At 52.2% G+C, this 24,911-nt stretch overlaps 1 protein-coding gene across 1 annotated transcript; it reads left to right on the top strand.

The window, feature by feature from the left end:
- The first annotated feature begins 4,600 nt into the window (after nt 1-4,600).
- wnt9a (wingless-type MMTV integration site family, member 9A) lies at nt 4,601-15,783 on the top strand. Its single transcript, XM_080485513.1, is given in 5 exon segments — nt 4,601-4,680; nt 4,682-4,705; nt 12,155-12,414; nt 13,884-14,146; nt 15,181-15,783. Coding segments are annotated over 5 exon segments (1,086 nt in total). The 5' UTR covers nt 4,601-4,630; the 3' UTR covers nt 15,670-15,783.
- The last annotated feature ends 9,128 nt before the right edge of the window (nt 15,784-24,911 follow it).

Raw genomic sequence — 24,911 nt, 5'->3', positions numbered from 1 at the left:
AGTATTTTCACTTTGACCTTTGACCTCAGTGTGTCGCAGCTTCGCTTCATGAAACTTTCAAACCTCAAAACTAAATCCTGTTTCATTTTACTGCAGAATCCTACACACACACACACACACACACACACACACACACACACACACACACACACACACACACACACACACACACACACACACACACACACACACACACACACACACACACACACACACACACACACACACACACACAGTTCTGTGTGAAAGTCAGAGCACCCCTTTAAAAACAGCATATTTTATATATTAAAGAATGTATATTTATATTTATAGTCTCTATGTGGGAAAAAAAAGACAATATTATCAGGAAACATTAATGCAAAGTGACGTTTTATTTTAAAAATTGAACAAAATTACAAAAACAGAAACCATCCCTTTGGCAGGTGTAAAGGTGGGGGCACCCTACAGCATCAGGCGCTCCAGTACTTAGTAACACGCCCCCTGGAGGATATCACAGCCAACTACAAGTCTCTGGATTGTGTTATTTGGGATGTTCCCCCATTCTTCCCTGCAAAAGGCTTCCAGTTCTGAAACATTCTTGTGTCGTCTTGCACAGCCCGTTTAAGATCCACCCCCAGATGTTCCATGATGTTTAAGTCTGCAGACTGACGGCCGTTCCAACACCTGCAGCCTGGCGTTCTGGAGGTATTCCTGGGTGGATCCTGAAGTATGTTTAGGATCAGGATCCTGCAGTAGAAGCCAGCCTCTTTTCAGCTTCAGCTGTTTTACAGATATTTGCTGGTAATTAATGGAATCCACTCCTCCCTCCACCCGAGCAATGCTTCCTGTCCCACCACCCCAAAGCACGATGGATGTTTTGGACGTTGTCTTTCATGATGAGGACGCAGGTAAGCTCTTCTTCTGCAGACTCTTCCATGAAGTATCACCGCACAGTGGAAGGTTGAACTCCACTCCTGAGTCTGCTCAATCTTCCTGCAGCTCTTTGTGGGTGTCGCTCTACCTTTCTGAGCAGCCTAGAGCTGCTCTCTCCCAGAGTTTCCTTGATCTTCCAGATCTCATCTTGACCTCCACAGTTCCCCTCACCTGCCATCTCTTCATTATACTCCGCACTGTGGAAACTGTACGCTGAAAACGCTTTGCCATCTTCCTGTACACTCCAAAGTGATGTTCTTTAGTTTGGTAATTTTGCTCAATTTTTTTAATAAAACGTCACTATGAATGAATGTTTCCTGATAATATTGTCCTTTTTTCCCATATAGGGACTAAAAATATGAATATAATTTTTTAATATATAACATATGGTGTGCTCTGACTTTCACACAGAACTCTACACACACACACACACACACACACACACACACACACACACACACACACACACACACACACACACACACACACACACACACACACACAGAAGAAAACAGATCAGAGACCTGTAGTAATGCATAGGAGCCACTAGAGGTCAGCACAGTCATTTGCGCGCGCGTGTGCGTGCGCGTGTGCGTGTGCGTGTGCGTGTGTGTGTGTGTGTGTGTGTGTGTGTGTGAGTGTGTGTGTGTGTGAGTGTGTGTGTGAAGAGTAGAAAGGAGAACCTGATTTCCCTCTCATCGGTTTAAAGACCAACTTCTTCACATCTCATCAAAAGGTTCTATAAAGATTTTAACCAATAAATAACGGGTCTATGGAAAACTCGGAAAGTGTCAGTGACGAAGCGTCTGATGGACTGGTTCTATCTGGTTCTGTCTGGTTCTGTCTGGTTCTATTAGGTTCTGTCTGGCTCTATCTGGTTCTATCTGGTTCTATCTGGTTCTGTCTGGCTCTATCTGGTTCTATCTGGTTCTGTCTGGTTCTGTCTGGTTCGTTCTGGTTCTGTCTGGTTCTATCTGGTTCTGTCTGGCTCTATCTGGTTCTGTCTGGTTCTGTCTGGTTCTTTCTGGTTCTGTCTGGCTCTATCTGGTTCTATCTGGTTCTGTCTGGTTCGTTCTGGTTCTATCTGGTTCTGTCTGGTTCTGTCTGGTTCTATCTGGTTCTGTCTGGTTCTTTCTGGTTCCATCTGGTTCTGTCTGGCTCTATCTGGTTCTGTCTGGTTCTGTCTGGTTCTATCTGGTTCTGTCTGGTTCAGCAGCTGTGCAGCCACCAGGGGGCAGCAGGTGGTTCTGAGGGGTTCTGGCAGCCCTGAGATTCAAACCTGAGAAACTGAAGGTGAGTCCTGAGTTGTCATGTAAACACACACACACACACACACACACACACACACACACACACACACACACACACACACACACACACACACACACACACACACACACACACACACACACACACACACACACTGGCTGCTCTCCAGATGAACTTTACTTTCTGGCTGATGGAGGAGAACATCACATCAGATGTTCTCCAGATGTGAGGCGGAGAACCAGGAGTTGACAGATGTTCTGCAGTGAGTGATCAGTGAAGATGAACGAGGGAGTGTTCAGACCTGAAGTCTTCATCAGCTGGTGGAGGGATGAAGATAGCTGGTGGAGGGATGAAGATAGAAGGTGGAGGTGGAGGGATGAAGATAGAAGGTGGAGGGATGAAGACAGCTGGTGGAGGGATGAAGATAGAAGGTGGAGGTGGAGGGATGAAGATAGAAGGTGGAGGTATAAAGACAGCAGGTGGAGGGATGAAGATAGAAGGTGGAGGGATGAAGATAGAAGGTGGAGGTATAAAGACAGCTGGTGGAGGGATGAAGACAGCTGGTGGAGGGATGAAGATAGAAGGTGGAGGTGGAGGGATGAAGATAGAAGGTGGAGGTATAAAGACAGCAGGTGGAGGGATGAAGATAGAAGGTGGAGGTGGAGGGATGAAGATAGAAGGTGGAGGGATGAAGACAGCTGGTGGAGGGTTGAAGATAGAAGGTGGAGGTGGAGGGATGAAGATAGAAGGTGGAGGTATAAAGACAGCAGGTGGAGGGATGAAGATAGAAGGTGGAGGGATGAAGATAGAAGGTGGAGGTGGAGGGATGAAGATAGAAGGTGGAGGGATGAAGACAGCTGGTGGAGGGATGAAGATAGAAGGTGGAGGTGGAGGGATGAAGATAGAAGGTGGAGGTGGAGGGATGAAGATAGAAGGTGGAAGTGGAGGGAGGAAGATAGCTGGTGGAGGGATGAAGATAGCTGGTATAGGTGGAGGGATGAAAACAGCTGGTGGAGGTGGAGGGATGAAGACAGCTGGTGAAGGGATGAAGATAGAAGGTGGAGGGATGAAGATAGCTGGTGGAGGTGGAGGGATGAAGATAGCTGGTGGAGGTGGAGGGATGAAGACAGCTGGTGGAGGTGGGGGGATGAAGACAGCTGGTGGAGGGATGAAGACAGCTGGTGGAGGTGGGGGGATGAAGACAGCTGGTGGAGGGATGAAGACAGCTGGTGGAGGGATGAAGACAGCTGGAGGAGGTGGGGGGATGAAGACAGCTGGTGAAGGGATGAAGATAGAAGGTGGAGGGATGAAGATAGCTGGTGGAGGTGGAGGGATGAAGACAGCTGGTGGAGGTGGGGGGATGAAGACAGCTGGTGGAGGTGGGGGGATGAAGATAGCTGGTGGAGGTGGAGGGATGAAGACAGCTGGTGAAGGGATGAAGATAGAAGGTGGAGGGATGAAGATAGCTGGTGGAGGTGGAGGGATGAAGATAGCTGGTGGAGGTGGAGGGATGAAGACAGCTGGTGGAGGTGGGGGGATGAAGACAGCTGGTGGAGGGATGAAGACAGCTGGTGGAGGTGGGGGGATGAAGACAGCTGGTGGAGGGATGAAGACAGCTGGTGGAGGGATGAAGACAGCTGGTGGAGGTGGGGGGATGAAGACAGCTGGTGAAGGGATGAAGATAGAAGGTGGAGGGATGAAGATAGCTGGTGGAGGTGGAGGGATGAAGACAGCTGGTGGAGGTGGGGGGATGAAGACAGCTGGTGGAGGTGGAGGGATGAAGACAGCTGGTGGAGGGATGAAGACAGCTGGTGGAGGTGGGGGGATGAAGATAGCTGGTGGAGGTGGGGGGATGAAGATAGCTGGTGGAGGTGGGGGGATGAAGACAGCTGGTGGAGGGATGAAGACAGCTGGTGGAGGGATGAAGACAGCTGGTGGAGGTGGGGGGATGAAGACAGCTGGTGGAGGGATGAAGACAGCTGGTGGAGGTGGGGGGATGAAGACAGCTGGTGGAGGTGGAGGGATGAAGATAGCTGGTGGAGGTGGGGGGATGAAGATAGCTGGTGGAGGTGGGGGGATGAAGATAGCTGGTGGAGGTGGAGGGATGAAGATAGCTGGTGGAGGTGGGGGGATGAAGATAGCTGGTGGAGGTGGGGGGATGAAGATAGCTGGTGGAGGTGGGGGGATGAAGATAGCTGGTGGGGGTGGAGGAAAGTTCAAAAGTCCTCGGAGAGACAGAAAAACTCAGTGTCACACATCACTGAGTCTCTCCCTCCCTCTCTACCCCTGATGGGAGGAGCACCCCCCTCCTCCTCCTCCACCCCCCCCACCCCCCCCACCTCCACCACCCCCCACCCTCCTCCCTCTATAAGAGCAGCGCAGCGCAGCAGAGCGGCTCTCAGTCAGCTGCAGAGAGAAACGCGATGATCTGGTCCGGAGTGGCAGCAAAATGCTGGATGGAAACCTTCTCCTGGGATGGTTACTGCTGGTGCTCCTCCTGAGGACCCTCCGCCGCATACTTCGGGTAAGAAGTGTGTGTGTGTGTGTGTGTGTGTGTGTGTGTGTGTGTGTGTGTGTGTGTGTGTGTGTGTGTGTGTGTGTGTGTGTGTGTGTGTGTGAGAGAGAGTGTGAGAGAGAGAGAGAGAGAGGGAGAGAGAGAGAGAGCGAGAGAGAGAGAGAGAGAGAGAGAGAGAACAGCTGGGAACAATAAAGAATCTAAGTCCTGCATAAAGAATCAAAACTCTGCCAACTTTTTCTGCTGCTTCCATCATAGAAACAAGCAGGTCATCAGAAACCTCCATGAATCATGTCTCTCACACACACACACACACACACACACACACACACACACACACACACACACACACACACACACACACACACACACACACACACACACACACACACACACACACACACACACACACACTGCATGTTCCTGGGAACGCCTTGGCTGTTACTGTTAGGTGGAGTCCCTGTGACCTCCACCTGTGAGCTCACACTGTGGAGGGGTCATTAGGTCAGAGGAGGAGGAGGAAGAGCAGGAGGAGCAGGAGGTGGAGGAGGAGAAGGAGCAGGAGTTGGAGGAGGAGCAGGAGGTGGAGGAGGAGAAGGAGCAGGAGTTGGAGGAGGAGCAGGAGACGGAGGAGGAGCAGGAGGTGGAGGAGGAGAAGGAGGAGGAGGAGAAGCAGGAGGAGGAGGAGCAGGAGGTGGAGGAGAAGCAGGAGGAGAAGCAGGAGGAGGAGCAGGAGGAGGAGCAGGAGGAGGAGGAGCAGGAGGTGGAGGAGAAGCAGGAGGAGAAGCAGGAGGAGGAGCAGGAGGAGAAGCAGGAGGAGGAGGAGCAGGAGGTGGAGGAGAAGCAGGAGGAGAAGCAGGAGGAGAAGCAGGAGGAGGAGGAGGAGAAGCAGGAGGAGAAGCAGCAGCAGGAGGAGGAGCAGGAGGAGAAGCAGGAGGTGGAGGAGGAGGAGGAGCAGGAGGAGGAGCAGGAGGTGGAGGAGGAGGAGGAGCAGGAGGAGGAGCAGGAGGAGGAGCAGGAGGAGTCACTTTGACACTGGTAAACGTTTGTTGACAAGCTGCTGTTTTTCAGGACCGTCAGCTTGAATGAGTTTGTGTGTCTTGAAGATGAGATGTGACTCCTGTCCTGTTGGTGGCGCTGTGACGTCCCTCCAGTGGGCAGAAGTTGCTCCTGCTGATGGGGTTGCTCTGCTCGCCTCCAGCTGATGGAGGGAGACGGTGGCAGCAGGTCAGACTGAGCGCGCTCAGAAAGCTGAACAAACAGAGCCCCAGCAGCTCGCGGCACGGCGGGGCCTCCGGGTTCTTTTCACTCCAAACAGACTGAACGCTGCAGCGTCAGGGGAACATAAACAGGCCTGAGAGGGCGGGGCCAGATTCCTCACACCGTCCACGCTACGCCGTCATCATCTGCCACAAGAATGCAGACACAGGTCCTCCCATGGTGGAGCTGCTGCTGGAGGAGCTGCTCCTCCGGGAGGAGCTCCTCCTGCTGGAGGAGCAGCTCCTCATGGGTCTGGGAAGCAGGAGGACCAGAGACTGAACCTCAAGGATTCAGACTCAGAGTCAGTCAGAGAAACTCTGAGTTTCTGAGAGTCAAGAAGAGGTGTGAGGAGCTCCTCTCTGCTCCTCCCACCTCCTCACTGCTCTTTACACCACCTCTCTGCTCCACACACCTCCTCTTCTTCCTCCCTCCCTCCTCCTCCTCCTCCTCAGTGTGTGTGCCGGCAGCCCTGCAGTGGTTTGTGGGGAGCAGCCGGATGATTACAGCTCATTAGGAGCAGCCGAGGAGGCGCAGGCTGACAGGAGTCTGGTTAGCAGGGCGGGGGCAGCTGATGGAGCAGCTGATGGAGCAGCTGATGGAGGTCTTCCCCTCCTCCAGAAGAGGTCCAGCAGCTCCAACCTTCTGAGGAGTCCTCCGAGCGTGTGTGTGTGTGTGTGTGTGTGTGTGTGTGTGTGTGTGTGTGTGTGTGTGTGTGTGTGTGTGTGTGTGTGTGTGTGTGTGTGTGTGTGTGTGTCAGTCTGCAGTAGAAAGTGAAGACAAACATCAGTGAAATGCTTCGGGCACATTTTTGTGTGTTGAGGCGGTGTAACGGCAGGTTTGGTGTTGAGCTGAAAATGTGGCTGACAGGTTGATCTGTGACAATGAGGTGTGTGTGTGTGTGTGTGTGTGTGTGTGTGTGTGTGTGTGTGTGTGTGTGTGTGTGTGTGTGTGTGTGTGTGTGTGTGTGTGTGTGTGTGTGTGTGTGTGTGTGCAGACGTGTCCCCGTCCCTGCAGACGTGTCCCTGTGTGTCTGGTACCGGCCGGCTCGGTGTTGCCGGGTCCCTGGTCAGTTCAGTCATGTGCGGCTGCAGCGGTCGCTCTGTGCCAGTCACACTGACCTGCAGTCCCAGCTCGTACCAGGCCGCGCTGTCCTGGAGCCGCCTGCCACTGCTCCACCGCGCCGCCGCGCCGCTCTCACACCGACAGCAGGATTAATCCACTGCTCCACCGCGCCGCAAAGAGCCAGCACAGCTTAACCATCTGATGCAGGGTCTGACACAGAGTTCCACTCATTGTAGGCTGATGTTGGCCCCGTCGCCACGACAACCCCGTTTCCTGTCACCATGGTCTCCGTCTGATCGTCTCCGTCTGATCGTCTCCGTCTGATCGTCTCCGTCTGATCGTCTCACGGCGTTTTAGGAGCCTGAAGACTTGTTCCCAAACCCATTCCAGAGAGGAGGAATTAGAAAACGCCACCTCGACTTTGACGTGTGGACGGACAAGACGCACATTCGCTGGAAACGATGATGTCATGGCCCCGCCTCTTCACCTATAACCCCGCCCCCCTCTCCATGACGTCACCTAACAACGCCAACAGGTGGCGCTGCAGGAGCTGCTGGTGCTCTGACGTCCCTCATATTAGTTTTCATGAAGTTCCCGTGTGAACAGGAAACGCTTTCAGAACCACGGGGACAATAAAGAGGGTTCTAGCTCCTGTGGACCGGGACTCAGACCGGGACCGGGACTCAGACCGGGACTCAGAATGGGACCAGGACTCAGACCGGGACCGGGACTCAGACCGGGACTCAGACCGGGACTCAGAGCGGGACTCAGACCGGGACTCAGACCGGGACTCACACCGGGGCTGACCTGGTTCCTGCACACCAAGGCTCACATTGTGTTTGAAAGTCCTGGACCTGGACCGGTCTGAGGGTTCAGCCCTCGTTGCTAAAATTAAGAGGAAACTTCCGGGAAAGTAACTGTAACTGAGTTCCTGAAATTTATATTCAACTACTGTACTATGGCTGAAAGCCTTGGAGTGAGTGTGTGTGTGTGTGTGTGTGTGTGTGTGTGTGTGTGTGTGTGTGTGTGTGTGTGTGTGTGTGTGTGTGTGTGTGTTGCATGTTTCAGTCCCTGCGTTGCTCAGAAACATTCAGACTGAAGCAGAGCAGTCGGTTCTTCACTTCCTGTTTCAGAATCAGTCTGATGTTTTCCTCCAGTTAAAAGTTCATGTTTGTAACTTGGCACACTCTTGTATCTGCTCTGTGTTTCGACGCTGCTCTGTGTTTCGACGCTGCTCTGTGACTGGACGCTGCTCTGGGACTGGCTGCTGCTCTGTGACTGGCTGCTGCTCTGTGTTTCGACGCTGCTCTGTGACTGGACGCTGCTCTGTGACTGGACGCTGCTCTGTGTTTCGACGCTGCTCTGTGACTGGACGCTGCTCCGTGACTGGACGCTGCTCTGGGACTGGCTGCTGCTCTGTGACTGGCTGCTGCTCTGTGTTTCGACGCTGCTCTGTGACTGGACGCTGCTCTGTGACTGGACGCTGCTCTGTGTTTCGACGCTGCTCTGTGACTGGACGCTGCTCTGTGACTGGACGCTGCTCTGTGTTTCGACGCTGCTCTGTGACTGGACACTGCTCTGTGATTGGACACTGCTCTGTGACTGGACGCTGCTCTGTGACTGGATGCTGCTCTGTGACTGGACGCTGCTCTGGGATTGGACGCTGCTCTGTGATTGGACACTGCTCTGTGACTGGACACTGCTCTGTGATTGGACACTGCTCTGTGACTGGACGCTGCTCTGTGACTGGATGCTGCTCTGTGACTGGACGCTGCTCTGGGATTGGACGCTGCTCTGTGATTGGACACTGCTCTGTGACTGGACGCTGCTCTGGGACTGGATGCTGCTCTGTGGAGGTCCTGGTCACAGTAAAGCTTCAGAAGTTTCCTGACGTTCTGGCGGCTGAATCCTGTCAGAGTGTAAAAGGTTAGGAACATTTCAGATTGAGTACTCTATTACTTCAGTGAGTAATGTGAGTACGGTGGTGGTGTGTAGCGCCGTGTTGTTTTTGGGGCTCTCGGCGTGTTTCCTTGGCGCTGCTATCACAGCGTACGTTAACAAAGCATGAGACTTGTTTTCTGGCTCGCTCACACACGTTTGGCCTGCGAGTGTGTCGGCCGGTCCTTTCTGTCAAGACGCAGCACGCCAGGTTTCCCTCCGAGCCGTCAGACGGGTTCAGCGAAGGCAAACACTCTTTGTGAAGCGGAAACGCTGGGATTCTCCAGCCGGCAGCAAACGCAGTGCAGAACGCCTCCACAGCATCTGGGAACCATTACACATGAGAGCCGAGGCGGAGGCCTCCAGGAGGCGCTGACCCGCCTGCAGGCAACGACTCAGGGCACAAAGACCACCAGCCCTCAAAGCCTTCAACACACCTGCTGGGAAAACCAGGTTGCAACCGTCGGAAACAAGCAGAAACAGGCTGCAACAGATCAAAGCAGTTAGAAATAGACTAAATACAGTCAGAAACAGCCTGAAAGAGACTGGAACAGGTTCAAATAATCATAAACATCAAATACAGTCAGTCAAAGTGGCAGAAAGAGTAAAAACAAACTGTAACAATCAAAACTGAGTAAACATTAGAAACAGGCCAAAGACAGACTCACTAACAGACAGAGAGCAACAATCAGAAACATTCAGAAACATTCAGAAACAATCAATCAGAAACAATCAGAAACAATCAGAAACATTCAGAAACAATCAATCAGAAACAATCAGACACTATCAGATGTAAACAAACACAATCATTCACAAACTGCAGAAACATTCAGAAACTCGCAAAAACCTTTAGGAGCAAACATGAGCAGAACACCTGTGATCTGCTCCTCCTCCTCCTCCTCCTCCTCCTCCTCCTCCTCCTCCTCCTGCAGCAGCAGGAGGAGGAGGAGGAGGAGGAGGAGGGAAAAGGTGTTTTCTTTCGTTTGAGTTTCAGAAGTGGATAAACTGATGAACTCCTGACTCCATCTTTGTGGCTCAGTTGTCTTTTGGAAGGTTGCAGGTTCGATTCCTGTCTCTCATTGTCCAAGTGTTGAAGTGTCATTGAGCAAGACTCTGAACTCCAAACTGCCCCCAGTGGATGGACGTAGCTCTGCATGGCTGCCGCCTCCGTCAGTTTGGAGCAGTGGAGGCCTCCAGGCTACCACTGTGTGTCCCTGAGTGTGACCTTTGACCCCCATCAGTTCCCTGGAGTGGTGGAATGTGGCTGGAGGAAGATGCTCTATAATCTGATGTTAGAGGAGGAAGATGCTTTATAATTTGATGTTAGAGGAGGAAGATGCTCTATAATCTGATGTTAGAGGAGGAAGATGCTTTATAATTTGATGTTAGAGGAGGAAGATGCTCTATAATCTGATGTTAGAGGAGGCAGATGCTCTATAATTTGATGTTAGCGGAGGAAGATGCTCTATAATCTGATGTTAGAGGAGGCAGATGCTCTATAATTTGATGTTAGAGGAGGATGATGCTCTATAATTTGATGTTAGAGGAGGAAGATGCTCTATAATTTGATGTTAGAGGAGGAAGATGCTCTATAATCTGATGTTAGAGGGGGTGCGGCGGGCTTCGCCGCCCGGATTGGGGGGGCTCCTCGCTACAGGGCCCCCCTCAATAGTTCCGACCACACACACACACACACACACACACACACACACACACACACACACACACACACACACACACACACACACACACACACACACACACACACACACACACACACACACACACACACACACACACACACACACACACACACTCCTCATGAGATGTGTTGTTGAAGTTGCTTGTTCTCTGTCATCATTTCCTCAAACTCTCAAATCATGTTCCTCTTTTGTTGTTGCTTCTTTGTTAATTCATCTTACTGTCTAGATAGAGCTGCTCAGGCTGGTTAATCTAGGAAATCATGTCACTGTCTAGATAGAGCTGCTCAGGCTGGTTAATCTAGGAAATCATGTTCCTGTCTAGATAGAGCTGCTCAGGCTGGTTAATCTAGGAAATCATGTTCCTGTCTAGATAGAGCTGCTCAGGCTGGTTAATCTAGGAAATCATGTTCCTGTCTAGATAGAGCTGCTCAGGCTGGTTAATCTAGGAAATCATGTTCCTGTCTAGATAGAGCTGCTCAGGCTGGTTAATCTAGGAAATCATCTTACTGTCTAGATAGAGCTGCTCAGGCTGGTTAATCTAGGAAATCATGTTACTGTCTAGATAGAGCTGCTCAGGCTGGTTAATCTAGGAAATCATCTTACTGTCTAGATAGAGCTGCTCAGGCTGGTTAATCTAGGAAATCATGTTCCTGTCTAGATAGAGCTGCTCAGGCTGGTTAATCTAGGAAATCATCTTACTGTCTAGATAGAGCTGCTCAGGCTGGGGGGTGGGGGTGCTCTATAATCTGATGTTAGAGGAGCGCTGTGCATCAACTACTGTGGATTAAAAAGGCTCTTTCTGCAGTGAACAGGAGTTTAGAGAAAGAGCAACATGTGGTGATGCTCGCTCTCTGAGCTGGTCCCTCCTGCAGTCCGGAGACGTTCCTGCTCATTGACCTCGAACCGACTCTATATAGAGTCGCTGGGGGAAGCAGGCCTGAGGATCCATTTATTCTTCAGCTTCACTCATAATGACAGCGTTTGTCTGTTTCCTCCATCTACTGTGTGTGTGTGTGTGTGTGTGTGTGTGTGTGTGTGTGTGTGTGTGTGTGTGTGTGTGTGTGTGTGTGTGTGTGTGTGTGTGTGTGTGTGTGTGTGTGTGTTATAAATAAAGTGGTTGGGTTTCAGCTCCCAGAGCCTCGGTCCTCTAGCCAGAGTGTAAATCCTGCACTCTGCTGCTCAGGACATGATATAAATATTAAACCCACAATCTGCTGGCTACTGTTTCACATGCGTGTGGCGTGAGTGTCACGCTCCCAGCATGCCTCTGTGACACATACGTGTTCCACTGTCACCTCAGAGGGACACGCCCACTGCAGGTCGCTCTGCTCTGCAGCGCCAACTGGATCCTCTGAACATTAACCAGCAGCCTCGACGGCATGCGAACATTAACCCGGCTCAGAGCTGTGTGTGTGTGTGTGTGTGTGTGTGTGTGTGTGTGTGTGTGTGTGTGTGTGTGTGTGTGTGTGTGTTAATCCCACGTGTCTGTGTGCAGGCTGACGGGAAACGAACCGCTGTCCATCCTGCCCCTGAACGCTCTGCCTGAGCAGACCGCCGGCCGCGCCCACTACAAACTGTGTGACCGACTCAAGCTGGAGAAGAAGCAGCGCCGGATGTGCCGCCGCGACCCGGGCGTGGCCGAGACGCTGCGGGAAGCCATCACCATGAGCGCCATGGAGTGCCAGTACCAGTTCCGCTTCGAGAGGTGGAACTGCACCTTGGAGGGGCGCCACCGAGCCAACATCTTGAAGAGAGGTTCGACTCCACCGGAACCTTCCATCACATTGCTCACACTGAGATGCAGACGTTAGACATATGTTAGATGTCAGACAGATGTTAGATGTTAGACAGATGTTACACAGATGTTAGACGTTAGACAGACGTTAGACAGACGTTAGACAGACGTTAGACAGACGTTAGACAGACGTTAGACAGACGTTAGACGTTAGACAGACGTTAGACAGATGTTAGATGTTATACAGATGTTAGACTGACGTTAGACAGACGTTAGACAGACGTTAGACAGATGTTAGATGTTATACAGATGTTAGACAGACGTTAGACAGACGTTAGACGTTAGACAGATGTTAGACGTTAGACAGACGTTAGACAGACGTTAGACAGACGTTAGACAGACGTTATACAGATGTTAGATGTTATACAGACGTTAGACAGACGTTAGACAGACGTTAGACGTTAGACAGACGTTAGATGTTATACAGATGTTAGACAGACGTTAGACAGACGTTAGACAGACGTTAGACAGACGTTAGACAGATGTTAGATGTTATACAGATGTTAGACAGACGTTAGACAGACGTTAGACGTTAGACAGATGTTAGACGTTAGACAGACGTTAGACAGACGTTAGACAGACGTTAGACAGACGTTAGACAGATGTTAGATGTTATACAGACGTTAGACAGACGTTAGACAGACGTTAGACGTTAGACAGACGTTAGATGTTATACAGATGTTAGACAGACGTTAGACAGACGTTAGACAGACGTTAGACGTTAGACGTTAGACGTTAGACAGACGTTAGACAGACGTTAGACAGACGTTAGATGTTATACAGATGTTAGACAGACGTTAGACAGACGTTAGACGTTAGACAGACGTTAGACAGATGTTAGATGTTATACAGATGTTAGACGTTAGACAGACGTTAGACGTTAGACAGACGTTAGACAGACGTTAGATGTTATACAGACGTTAGACAGACGTTAGATGTTATACAGACGTTAGACAGACATTAGACAGACGTTAGACGTTAGACGTTAGACAGACGTTAGATGTTATACAGATGTTAGACGTTAGACAGACGTTAGACGTTAGACAGACGTTAGACGTTAGACAGATGTTAGACAGATGTTAGACAGACGTTAGACAGACGTTAGACAGATGTTAGATGTTATACAGATGTTAGACGTTAGACAGACGTTAGACGTTAGACAGACGTTAGACAGACGTTAGACGTTAGACAGACGTTAGACGTTAGACAGACGTTAGACAGACGTTAGATGTTATACAGATGTTAGACGTTAGACAGACGTTAGACAGACGTTAGACAGATGTTAGATGTTGGACAGATGGTAGACGTTGGACAGATGATTATGAAGACAGATGTTTCCTCAGATGTTACCTTGAGACGGTTCATTAGCGTCTCCATAGAAACAGACCGCTGTAAGGTCTCACGTCTGGACTGTCTGTTGTGTCTGCAGGATTTAAAGAGACAGCCTTCCTGTTTGCCGTCTCCTCAGCTGGTCTGACGCACGCCTTGGCCAAAGCGTGCAGCGCCGGGCGCATGGAGCGCTGCACCTGTGACGAGGCTCCAGACCTGGAGAACAGGAAGGCGTGGCAGTGGGGCGGCTGCGGCGACAACCTCAAGTACGCCAACAAGTTTGTCAAGGACTTCCTGGGAAAACGTTCCAACAAGGACCTGAGAGCACGAGTGGACATGCACAACACCAACGTGGGCATGAAGGTGAGTTTGCACAAGTCGCAGACAGACCGTCGGTCGCAGACAGACCGTCGGTCGCAGACAGACGGACAGTCGCAGACAGACAGTCGGTCGCAGACGGACGGACAGTCGCAGACGGACGGACAGTCGCAGACAGACAGTCGGTCGCAGACAGACGGACAGTCGCAGACAGACAGTCGGTCGCAGACAGACGGACAGTCGCAGACAGACAGTTGGTCGCAGACGGACAGTCACAGACAGACAGTCGGTCGCAGACAGACAGTCGGTCGCAGACAGACAGACGTTCGCAGACGGACGCAGACGGACGCAGACAGACGCAGACAGACGCAGACGGACGCAGACGGATGCAGACGGACACAGACGGACGCAGACGGACGCAGACGGACAGACGCAGACGGACAGACGCAGACGGACAGACGCAGACGGACGCAGATGGACGCAGACGGACGCAGACGGACGCAGACGGACGCAGACGGACGCAGACAGACAGACGCAGACGGACGCAGACGGACGCAGACGGACGCAGACAGACAGACGCAGACAGACGGACGCAGACGGACGCAGACGGACGCAGACGGACGCAGACGGACGCAGACAGCCGAGCTCAGCTGTAAACAGGATTTGCGGAGCTGCAGACATTCAGACATCGTATAGCTGCTCAGCAGCTGAGGATCCTCATGCTGCTCCAGCCTGAGACACTGAAACTTTAAACCTTCAGTCTGGACTGATGGTCCAGGTTCTGTTGGTGAGTCAGGAATGTGCTCACCTCTGCAGCTCTGACGAGTTAACATCTGAGTACTCCGCTCTTTTCAATCTGCACTCCCTCAAATTTCTCTGGCTGCGGCCGATGAAATAAAGTGTGGCTGACCAGCGAGAGGTGCACATTAGAGGAACACACCAGCCTCCTGAAACATGGAGGACCAAATGTCACAGGAGTCCAGACCCAGACTGAAGCAGAGACTGACCACATGGGACAGACACATGAACACATGATGTGTGTGACTGTGTGATCTTATGTCTGATTCTTGTCCCGCCAGGTGATCAAGGCGGGCGTGGAGACCACCTGTAAGTGTCACGGCGTGTCGGGCTCCTGCACGGTGCAGACCTGCTGGAGGCAGCTGCTGCCGTTCCACGAGATCGGAAAGCAGCTGAAGCAGCGCTACGAGACGTCGCTGAAGGTCGGCAGCTCCACCAACGAGGCCACCGGCGAGGCCGACATCGCAAAGGGCCGCGGCCAGTCGCCTCCGCCGCCGCCGCCCGGCCCCGCCGACCACATCCCCCGCACCATGGACCTGCTTCACATCGAGGACTCGCCCAGCTTCTGCAGAGCCTCCAAGTACTCGGCGGGCACCGCCGCTCGCAAGTGCTACAAGGACAAGAACTGCGACGCCATTTGCTGTGGGCGGGGCCACAACACGCAGAGCCGCGAGGTGACGCGGCCGTGCCAGTGCCAGGTCCGCTGGTGCTGCTATGTGGAGTGCAAGCAGTGCACACAGAGGGAGGAGGTGTACACCTGCAAGGGCTGAGGAGGAGGAGGAGCAGCAGGAAAAGGAGGAAGAGCAGCAGGAGGAGGGGCAGTAGGTGGAGCAGGTGGAGCAGGAAAGGAGCAGCAGGAGGAGGAGGAAGTTTTTCTGCAGCGAGCACTTTGACGGATTTCTGCGAGTTTCAGACGTCCTGCAGGATTAAAAAAACTGAAAGGAAAAAACACAATCAGACAACTGAACTTCTCAAGCCTCGAACCACTGTGTGTGTGTGTGTGTGTGTGTGTGTGTGTGTGTGTGTGTGTGTGTGTGTGTGTGTGTGTGTGTGTGTGTGTGTGTGTGTGTGTGTGTGTGTGTGTGTGTGGAGCTCAACCTCTGACAATGAAAGCAGTTGCAGAGACTGCAGAGACACTAAAGACAGACAGGGTGTAGGATTTACACGCACAGATTGACACACAAGCACAGTGTGTGTTTGTACATACACTCACTGTTATTGTTCTATTATAGAAGCCACTTATGTACGTACATTACAACAAACCACTAACTGCACACACCTGATGATGATCATGTGCTCTTCGCAAGCAACACAAGCACGCCCCTCGTGCACGGCCTTCTGCCTCTGATGTGTGTGGGACGTTCTTCCTCAGTGGGATTATTTATTCCTGAAGCTGAGCACTGAGACTCTGTCGGCCTGGAGCGAAGCAGCGTTCAGGAGAAACTCAACCACTACTTTCAGGTGGAGACTGATGGATCAGAGGTGGTGGCACCTCCTCTCTGCTCTTCACAGCCTCCATCTGGTTGGTGCACGTGAGTCTCTCAGTCTGAAATAGAAAGGAACTTTTATCTGCTGGAGTCAGAAGACAATTTAACACGACCACCTGCAGCTGCACAGCACTGCAGCAGCCAATCAGCTCGCAGGAAACTCACCTTCCCACCTGTGTGTGTGTGTGTGTGTGTGTGTGTGTGTGTGTGTGTGTGTGTGTGTGTGTGTGTGTGTGTGTGTGTGTGTGTGTGTGTGTGTGTGTGTGTGTGTGTGTGTGTGTGTGTGTGTGTGTGTGTGTGTGTGTGTGTGAGCACTTAGCTGGTGGGAACATTAAGTCATATAAATGAGGTGTTTGCCATATATTTGTAGGATTGGTGTGAACTAACTACTGAGTGAGGGAGCTGTGTGTGTTTGACGGCTCCGTTCACTGAAGCCCAGACGCCCTGTAAAGTATTTAAAGATCTATATTTATGGATCAGCTCATGTTTGATGTAAATATGAATGGTTTCTCCTTCTGTGGTATAAAGACAAACGTGAGGCACATGTTCACCTCTCACAAGCTCCTCAAACACAAAGTGTGGCGAGTGAGGCTCTGTGGGCCTGAGTGGGGCTTCTACGGCTCCCCGGGGCTCCAGGAGGCTCCTTGGGGCTCCAGGAGGCTCCTCTGGGCTCCTCTGGGCTCCTCTGGGCTCCTTTTGGCTCCTTGGGGCTCCTCTGGGCTCCTCGGGGCTCCTCGGGGCTCCTTGTGGCTCCTCTGGGCTCCTCGGGGCTCCTCGGGGCTCCTTGGGGCTCCTCTGGGCTCCTCGGGGCTCCTCGGGGCTCCTTGTGGCTCCTCTGGGCTCCTCGGGGCTCCTCGGGGCTCCAGGAGGCTCCTTGTGGCTCCTCGGGGCTCCTTGTGGCTCCTCTAGGCTCCTCTGGGCTCTTCTGGGCTCCAGGAAGCTCCTCTGGGCTCCTCTGGGCTCCTCTGGGCTCCTTGTGGCTCCTCTGGGCTCCTCACAATCTGAAGTATTTTGATTTGACTTGGGGAGGAACCAAATAAAGACACAACGGTCACAAAATTTTGCCAGAAAGTTTGCACGCTACATGGAAACCATAATAACTATGCTGCAGGAATGCCTTCCTACCACACACACACACACACACACACACACACACACACACACACACACACACACACACACACACACACACACACACACACACACACACACACACACACACACACACACACAGCCGCCTGGCTGCTGCTGAATGGATTGAAAACACACGACAGGAATACCAAAGGCACACTGAACATTTCTGAGGTTTATTGTTCATACACAGGCCTGCGGAGGCGTGGTGAGGAAGAGGAGGGGGTGAGGAAGAGGAGCAGTACTCTTCAGTAAACAGAAGAGGTATTTTGAGGAGGAAGTGATTAAATTATTTTTTCAAACGCGCTCGGTGTTTCTGAGCCAAAACTTTTCACTCGTTTTTTTATCTGCTTCGTTATAAAAACACACAAACAAGGAATATCAATAAGAAAGTCACAATAATCCCAGTTATGAGCACACACTGTGTGTCTAATCCCTGTTTGTTTGTTTGAAGCGATGACTCACAGCAGTGTGTGGTGACCTTTGACCTTTGTTCACTCGTTCATGTCTTATGGGAACTCTAAGTTATTTTCCTCTACCTCATGTGTACAGCTTGTAGGTATAAACAGATCATAAATGACTGGTAAGAATGTATTTAAGTTATTTAACTTCTTTGTATAACAAAGGCGGAAAAAAAAAATCTAAAATAATAAATGAATTTTTAAAAGAGTTCTTGTGAGTCTCTTATTGATCGATCACATCGGACAGAGGAGGCCGACGGAGGAAACCAGCCCAGATGTTTGGTGGGGGAAGAATCTGGATGGAGCCAATCAAAGTGGAAATCTTCTCTCTGCTCTGGCAGCCAATAGGAAGGCAGCAGAACAGTCCAGACCCAGACCTTAGAGACCTGGGCCAGTGGGCCACTGTGAGACCCTGGGCCAGGCCCCAGGTCCCTGGACCAGGTCCCTGGACCCTGGGCCAGGTCCGGGTGTGTGTATCTCAGGTTAAAGATGACCGGTAGGGGTTGAATCCTCAGAAGTAATTTCTACAAGAGGATCAATAAGCTTTGCCGATTTGCTCGTTGTGATGATCAAAGTGGCACCAAAACAAAAGGTTCCACACTCCGACCACTTTGGAACAGAACCTTTTCCCTCCATCTAACGCGGTACGGCCTGAAACAGCTGCAGCCAATCACACGTCAAGAAACCCTGCAGACGACATGAACCACAGCGTCAGTGGTCTTCTTGCCCCGTCCTGAGGTTGACAGTTTGAACCCCCAGAGCCCTTCTCCACGTGAAGCAAGGACCTCAGACCGATGAAGGGGTGAGGATGAGGGAGTGAGGATGAAGGGGTGAGGATGAAGGAGTGAGGATGAAGGGGTGAGGATGAAGGGGTGAGGATGAGGGAGTGAGGATGAAGGGGTGAGGATGAAGGAGTGAGGATGAAAGGGTGAGGATGAAGGGGTGAGGATGAAGGGGTGAGGATGAAGGAGTGAGGATGAAGGGGTGAGGATGAAGGAGTGAGGATGAAGGGGTGAGGATGAAGGGGTGACGATGAAGGAGTGAGGATGAAGGAGTGAGGATGAAGGGGTGAGGATGAAGGGGTGAGGATGAAGGAGTGAGGATGAAGGGGTGAGGATGAAGGAGTGAGGATGAAGGGGTGAGGATGAAGGGGTGAGGATGAAGTTAAATGTGTGACAGCGTCCAGCTCCTCCAGGATCAGAGTGCATGCTGGGAACATCCAGACAGTCTGGATTCCAGAGTACTGAAGGAGTGAGTGTTAGAGTACTCTGTGTACTATACATGTCCTGCAGTACTCTGTGTACACCCTGTACTGCAGTACTGCTGATGGAGAACATGAGCATGAGAAGTGTTTTTCCTCTGGAGGTCACGTCGCTGCTTTAACTCCCAGCGTTGGGCGACGGGAGATTTGAGGGGAATTAATGAGAATCCAGACCAACGCTGGGCTGAACACATGTGGCTGCGCTATGAAAACACCTTAGCTCATGCTGTGTGGGTCCCACATTTATGGTTCTGCAGAGCGTGTTGGGAAAAAGCGAGTTCCTCTGTGGAAAGTGTGATATGGTCTGAGGAGTGTATCCTTCCTGCGCCCTGCCCAATAACGCCGCCTGTTTAGAAACTGTGTGTGATTGTTGTTAAGTGGCTGTCAAAGCTGCTGCTGGAAAAACATGTGAGCTCAGCCTGTGTGTGTGTGTGTGTGTGTGTGTGTGTGTGTGTGTGTGTGTGTGTGTGTGTGTGTGTGTGTGTGTGTGTGTGTGTGTGTGTGTGTGTGTGTGTGTGTGTGTGTGTGTGTGTGAGGTCGAGCTCATCATTAATAGCGTGTTCAGTAATTACATCACAGTCGTCTCATGAAGACTGAAAACAGAAAAGCAACAAGTTGATGAACGAAAGTTCAACGTAGGAAGAAACAGACAAGCAGGAGGGGAGGAGGGGAGGAGGGGAGGAGGGGAGGAGGGAAGGAGGGGAGGAGGGGAGGAGGGGAGGAGGGGAGGAGGGGAGAGGGAAGGAGGAGAGGAGGGGAGGAGGGGAGGAGGGAAGGTAGGGAGGAGGGGAGGAGGGAAGGAGGGGAGGAGGGGAGGAGGGAAGGAGGGAAGGAGGGGAGGAGGAGAGGAGGGGAGGAGGGAAGGAGGGGAGGAGGGGAGGAGGGGAGAGGGAAGGAGGGGAGGAGGGGAGGAGGGGAGGAGGGGAGGAGGGAAGGAGGGGAGGAGGAGAGGAGGGGAGGAGGGAAGGAGGGGAGGAGGGGAGGAGGGAAGGAGGGGAGGAGGGGAGGAGGGGAGGAGGGGAGGAGGGGAGGAGGGAAGGAGGGGAGGAGGGGAGGAGGGGAGGAGGGGAGGAGGGGAGAGGGAAGGAGGAGAGGAGGGGAGGAGGGGAGAGGGAAGGTAGGGAGGAGGGGAGGAGGGAAGGAGGGGAGGAGGGGAGGAGGGAAGGAGGGGAGGAGGGGAGGAGGGGAGAGGGAAGGAGGGGAGGAGGGGAGGAGGGGAGGAGGGAAGGAGGGGAGGAGGGGAGGAGGGGAGAGGGAAGGAGGGGAGGAGGGGAGGAGGGAAGGAGGGGAGGAGGGAAGGAGGGGAGGAGGGGAGGAGGGAAGGAGGGGAGGAGGGAAGGAGGGAAGGAGGGAAGGAGGGAAGGAGGGGAGGAGGGAAGGAGGGAAGGAGGGGAGGAGGGAAGGAGGGGAGGAGGGAAGGAGGGAAGGAGGGAAGGAGGGGAGGAGGGGAGGAGGGGAGGTCGTGTTTCTCGTGATGGAGTAAGAAGTGAGGGGGAGGAAAGGAAAGGTAGTCCATCCATCCATCCATCCATCCATCCATCCATCCATCCATCCATCCATCCATCCATCACAGGTCAATCCCAGCTAATAAGAAAATGTACCCCAGTACAGGTGAGGACAGGTACCCCAGGACAGGTGAGGACAGGTACCCCAGTACAGGTGAGGACAGGTACCCCAGTACAGGTGAGTGTTGGATTGTTGGAGCACTGGAGTGTTTGAGAGTTTTGTGGTTGTTTCATGTTGTAAGACGTGACTGTTGTACGTTGAACCATCAGAACGTTGTTGCCGGTTCCTCCGGATGACAGAACGGTTCCGTCTGCTGTGTGGAAAGAGTCTCTGACCTTCCAGTGGGACACAATGGCAGCGGTGACACGGGAGCGTCTCAGCTGTCTGCTTCTCCTCAGCAACACCAGGAGAGTGATCCCCGGCTCCGCCCTCCCGGCGCCCCCCGGCCCAACCCCCCCGGCTCCAGGCTCCAGGCTCCAGGCTCCCGGCTCCAGGCCCCAGGCTCCAGGCTCCAGGCTCCAGGCTCCAGGCTCCAGGCTCCAGGCTCCAGGATCAAGGATCCAGGGGTCCAGGGTTCAGGGCCCAGGCTCCAGGCTCCAGGCTCCAGGCTCCAGGCTCCAGGCCCCAGGCTCCAGGCTCCAGGATCAAGGATCCAGGGGTCCAGGGTTCAGGGCCCAGGCTCCAGGCTCCAGGCTCCAGGCTCCAGGCTCCAGGCTCCAGGATCCAGGCTCCAGGCTCCAGGCTCCAGGCCCCAGGCTCCAGGATCCCGATCCAGGGTCCAGGGTCCTGATCCAGACCTGGAGGGTTCCACCAGGGAAACAGAAGATAAAAGTGGTGATTTGATCGTTTTGAGCAGCAGAATCAACCAGAGAGTCAATCAACTGAAAAGTGGAAACTGAACTCTTAAAATAAAGTTTACTCACTAAAAATAATAAAAGCTCTTCTTTTCTTTTACTTTGAAATCTTTGACTTGAGTTTTCAGCTCACTCAACGAATCTTAAACTTCCCCTCCCAGAATCCTCAGGAAATAAAACTGAACTGGTCAGATGTTGATGTTCTGGCTGGAGCTGCCGCCATCTTGGATATCCCACAATGCCTTGGGGCAGGTTTCCCAAGATGGCGTCAGTCAGGAAACATCAACAGTTTGATGGTTTGTCTGGAAACTTCTGGACTTTGTTGTGAAGGATTGAGGAACCTGCAGGTTGGAATGAGAGGAGAGGTTCCGTCACCTGAACTACGAAGCTGGATTTCCTCTTATCTAGATAACTTCAGTATTAACTCTGGGTTTCTCTTATCTAGATAACTTCAGTATTAACTCTGGGTTTCTCTTATCCAGATAACTTCAGGATTAACTCTGGGTTTCTGTACTACGACTCTCGCTCACTTCTCACCAGGATAAATCACCATGGTAACTGAGGCTGAAAGTCTAACCTGCTCCGGAGCAGGTTATGTTCTAGATAAGAGGTCAGAGCTCCGCCTCCTGACCAATCAGATCTCTTGGAAAATGCCCCGCCCATTCTTAAATGATGGTGATTGGTGGGCAGGTTCAGCTCTGAGCTGCAGCAGAGAGGAGATGATAGATTAATCTAGAACAATCTTTAGACATAAAATAAATCCTGGTCTCTGAGGCTCTGAAGGAGGTTCTGGTTCTGGTTCTTGACTTGTTCCAGGTCTGTTTATCTGGAATAATGAGGTTCATGATCACACCTGACAGAACTGCAGAACCATGAATTTATGGAAGCAGAACTCCTCCTGTCGTCATGGTGATGAATTAATATTCCAACAGGAAACACAAGAGAACCTCCGCCTCAGAACCAGTGATGGAGAACCTAAAGTAAAAGAAGAGCAGTGAGGAAGTTCTGCCTGGAACCGTTCTGCTGGAATAAAGTGGAACTGAGTGATCACAGTGCTGTTCCTTTATATCACTGATCCATTAATCTGCTCTAATCTCACCAAGTCAGGAAGGTTCTGGTTCTGGCTGCAGCAGCAGTGTTGCTTTGAGCTGCTGGATGGGTTGGAATTCTTCATAATCTCAGAGATTAACTGCTCCTTCAGTAATCTGGAAACTGCTCTGCAGAGTTTCTCTGTGTGTGATTGGTCAGACGCTGCAAGCTCCGCCCCTTTCACGTGAACACTCACACCTGGTCTGGGTAGAACCAGAGAGTTGAGAACCTGCTTGGTAGGAACGGTGATCAGGATCACTCTCATCTGGATAAGTTAACCAGGGAACAGAGAACCTGGTATGTTGATCAGGGTTCTAGTAACAGGTCTCAGGTTCTAGTACAGGCCTCAGGTTCTAGTACAGGTCTCAGGTTCTAGTACAGGCCTCAGGTTCTAGTACAGGGCTCAGGGTTCCTAGTACAGGTCTCAGGTTCTAGTACAGGTCTCAGGGTTCCTAGTACAGGTCTCAGGTTCTAGTACAGGCCTCAGGTTCTAGTACAGGTCTCAGGGTTCCTAGTAACAGGTCTCAGGTTCTAGTACAGGCCTCAGGTTCTAGTACAGGTCTCAGGGTTCCTAGTACAGGTCTCAGGTTCTAGTACAGGTCTCAGGGTTCCTAGTACAGGTCTCAGGTTCTAGTACAGGTCTCAGGTTCTAGTACAGGTCTCAGGTTCTAGTAACAGGTCTCAGGTTCTAGTACAGGTCTCAGGGTTCCTAGTACAGGTCTCAGGTTCTAGTACAGGTCTCAGGGTTCCTAGTACAGGTCTCAGGTTCTAGTACAGGTCTCAGGTTCTAGTACAGGTCTCAGGTTCTAGTACAGGTCTCAGGTTTGATGAGACACAACACAGTAAAGCTGAATAAGACGTAAGATGTAAAACAATCCAGAGTCACACTGATCAGTACAGAGGAATCAGAACAACAAGGTAATACAGGGTGACGGGCAGGGTCCAGGTGTGTGTGTGTGTGTGTGTGTGTGTGTGTGTGCGTGTGTGTGTGTGTGTGTGTGTGTGTGTGTGTGTGTGTGTGTGTGTGTGTGTGTGAGACCCTGATCTCAGCCTGAGGGCGGCGGCTCCACTACAGTCTGCAGATGTGGATGAAAAGTGAAGCTTCAACACAGTGAGGATCAGCTGCACACACACACACACACACACACACACACACACACACACACACACACACACACACACACACACACACACACACACACACACACACACACTGAGCCCCTTTTGTCCGGGGCTGTCTCGGTGGCTCTCGGCTGCTCACCAGCGGCTCATTGGGATCAGTCCCACAGCGCCACCTGCTCCCGGCGTGCGGCGCTGATCCTCCACTAATTACTGCCCCAGCAGCTGGGGTCTATACGGAGCTCCTGCAGGCGCCAGCGCTGCTGCCGGGCGGCTGCGGTGTTTCCTATGTCATGGTGGGATGTTTTTAAAAACCAGGACGAGTTGTCTGGTGCCACTGAGGTGAGCTGGGTTCTAAACGTCCCTGCTGACATTTCCTACTGGCTCCTGAGCAAGGCAGCTCTGAACCCTTAACCCTCAACCTGAAGGTCAAGCTGAAGGTCAGCCTGCGGCCATCACAGCAGCAGTCTCTTCTTGTTGGAGGTTTTCACTTCCTCTGAGGAGGATTTACAGAGCAGAGTGTTTACAGAGCAGCAGGTGGATCTGATCAGTATCTCACTGACTTCACATGTTCTTGGCTCTTAGTCAGCGTCCGGCGTCCTGGTTCTCCTGGTTCTCCTGGTTCTCCTGGTTCTCCTGGTTCTCCTGGATCTCCTGGATCTCCTGGTTCTCCTGGATCTCCTGGATCTCCTGAGCAGCGGAGCATGAAGAACTCACAGCAGCTGAAGTGTGACGGCTCGGCGACACGCAGCCCCACGTCCACCTCTCCTCGCCTCAACTCTCCTCTCCTCTCCTCTCCTCTCCTCTCCTCTCCTCTCCTCTCCTCTCCTCTCCTCTCCTCTCCTCTCCTCACCTCACCTCACCTCACCTCACCTCACCTCACCTCACCTCACCTCACCTCACCTCACCTCACCTCACCTCACCTCACCTCTCCTCTCTGTCTCTGCTGTTTGGACCATTAAGTTTACAGTCGCCTTTCAGGTCTCCTTCGCTGCACTTTACATTCCTCCATGATGATATCTGTTGCCCTGCAGGCCCTCTGGGCCCTGCCCCATCCTCCAGCCCCGGCCTCCTGCCCCGGCCTCCTGCCCCATCCTCCTGCCC

This window comes from Lipophrys pholis (assembly GCF_963383615.2).
Source record: "Lipophrys pholis genome assembly, chromosome: 1".
In the NCBI taxonomy this organism is placed as follows: Eukaryota; Metazoa; Chordata; class Actinopteri; order Blenniiformes; family Blenniidae; genus Lipophrys; species Lipophrys pholis.
This window is presented reverse-complemented; position numbering and strand designations above follow the sequence as displayed.